This window comes from Monopterus albus, unplaced genomic scaffold, assembly GCF_001952655.1.
Source record: "Monopterus albus unplaced genomic scaffold, M_albus_1.0 scaffold3.1, whole genome shotgun sequence".
Taxonomy (NCBI): Eukaryota; Metazoa; Chordata; class Actinopteri; order Synbranchiformes; family Synbranchidae; genus Monopterus; species Monopterus albus.
The window spans coordinates 1,242,166-1,244,575 of NW_018127883.1; the positions used below are offsets into that span (position 1 = coordinate 1,242,166).

General features: G+C 36.8%; 1 protein-coding gene across 1 annotated transcript in view; it reads left to right on the forward strand.

Annotated features, from left to right (window-relative positions):
• Window positions 1-1,670, forward strand: part of LOC109961658 (centrosomal protein C10orf90) — a 10,188-nt gene extending 8,518 nt beyond the window's left edge. The window contains exon 6 of the mRNA XM_020602668.1: window positions 1,412-1,670. Coding sequence (XP_020458324.1) covers window positions 1,412-1,441 — 30 coding nt within the window. The 3' untranslated portion in view covers window positions 1,442-1,670. The remainder of the gene's footprint in view (window positions 1-1,411) is intronic.
• Window positions 1,671-2,410: the final 740 nt, after the last annotated feature.

The window sequence follows — 2,410 nt, forward strand, 5'->3', positions numbered from 1 at the left end:
AAAAAAAAAAGAGCCATTAATGTACAAATTACCTGTAGATCAAACAGCTGTATCTGACCACCAGTGCAGCTGTCCTATGATCGACAGGTTTTGCCAAGTTTTGTATAACCTTGGACACTGTGCAATTAAATTGGAAAGCTTTGGTCTGAATTTCCTGGACAGTCTAGATATACATGCATACACGAAACACAAAGACTCTGGCAAGAGAGTTCCAACTTCTCAGAACTTTTATTTTGAGGGAAATAAGGGCTAAAATTAAATTAAAATATAAAATTTTGATGGGCAGGTCTATCTTTAGAGGTTAGGTGACACAGTAAGAGTAGGCAGCTCTCCAGAAGGACAAGAGAAACAGGGAGCTACAAAATAAAGTTTGGGAAATGAGCCTGGTCATTCAAAAAGTTATGTATAAAAAAAGAAAACAAGAGGAGATGCAGTTAGTTATTATAAACCCCACCCCCATCTGAAATGTCCTCATATGCAATCAGTGCTTAAGCTCTCTCCTTTTCCTTTTTTCTGGTTTCTTCCAGAAGTTTGTGATAATTTCTCTTGTTCACTCACTCTCACTATCATCCTCATCTTATTTTGTCTTAATGTAACATCTTTTCCTGCAGTTTTGGAAAAAGTAAATAAAAAGTCCTTCAAAAATAAAATGCAGCAACCACATTTCATATTCTACTATTACATATACAGTATATATATATATATATTTATATATATATATATATACTGTATATATATAGTTTCACTCTCATTTACCAGTGCTTAGTAAACTGGGACACCATGATAAATTTATCTTATGCAAACTGTTTGCCCCAGGCCTGCAATATGTTTTTCATTTTTTATATAACACTAAATCTACAATAATTTATCTCTGTGTAGTTTACTGACACAGACAGCAGTTATAGCGCATAACATGACACCAACTGGCCCTGTAATAGAATATTTTATTTCCTGAGGATATGGAACAGGCACTAATGTTCTAGTGTGATGATGCCAGTGTGACCCTAACACCTCTCAAATGAAGCGATTACCTGAGCTCAACCACAGTGAGACCACAAGAAAAGAAATATGTTCCTCCTCAACTAACTCTGTGTCATGAGTGTCTTAGAGGTCTCATTTTGAGCCCTTGCTTGTTTTGAACCCTTCTTGAAATGAGATTCCTGCTCTTGGGCAGTACTGTAAGAGGAGGGTGATTGCATAGTAGGGTGTCTGGTCAGACAGCAAGCTAAAATTATTCCCCGTCACTCTGCCTGACCACCTCATGGCGTGAGGTTGATGGAAATGAAAGCCAGCCTAGCAGCCATTTGCTCCTGTGTGATGCAGGGCTGCTCTTAAGAGACTGATGGAAGGGACTTTTTTATCCTGGGGGATGGGGGCCATGGCTACTACTATTGTTTTTCTTGTTTTGCAGAAACTTCTCGACCAGATCCTGCAAAGATAAATGAGAAAGGCACACTGAGACAAATGGGGACCATTCACTCTTATTCCTCTTTCTTGCATGCACAGTATATTAAAAGTGACCTTGCATTCAGTGCCGTTACTGTAATAGTCTATGCATGTTTGTTAAATGACTTTTTCTTAAATGACCTCTTTCATCTTTGCCCTTTGCAACCTGATTGCTTTACATTGCAAAAGAATGAAACAAACAAGAGCTTTTGCTTACAATGTCAACGAAAACTAAAGCATGGTAAAGTGATTACAAATTATTTTCAGTTTATTTTGTGTCCACTTTCTAATGGTTTATATGTTCAGATTAATGGCTTTATTTATTCTTAATAGACTCTATCATTTACTGTTTAGCTCTGTAATTGTTCAGAACGGCCCTCTAACTGATTGCTTACCTTCTGGAAAAAAACTGAACTCATATCCATTTAAGTAACTGCAGACTTGATGGCTTATTAAAAGTGTGACCCTCATAAGTATCTATAAGTAGATTACCAACATTCACTACTGCATTAACCTCTAGAGTCCCTGCGTCCTCATATGAGGACCGCACAGCGTGGGTTTCCAAAGCTCAGGACTCTAGAGGTTAAACACCAACTAGAGAAATTTTTCATAACCCAGCAACCCACATGTTTGTTTATTACTGATTAGTAAGGCATTATGACAAAATGAACAATTTTGTTAATCAAAGTTATTGCATAGTGTAAAAGTATTCTCATTAAAATTGTATTTTTCATCCAGGGCCTGTATTATGAAGTTAAATGTTTTTGTGCACAGACACTGACAAAGCCCGAGCTTCTCATTTACACTACTAAAGACACACTCAGAGAGAAAGATTTGACAGTTACAATATTAAAGCAATGAAGCTGTAATCTGTCTTCTCTGTTCAAATTAGTAGCCAGTGAGTAAAAGCAATACCGATCAGTCATATAATTTTGCTCAATCCTTTCCCAATGATACCATATGA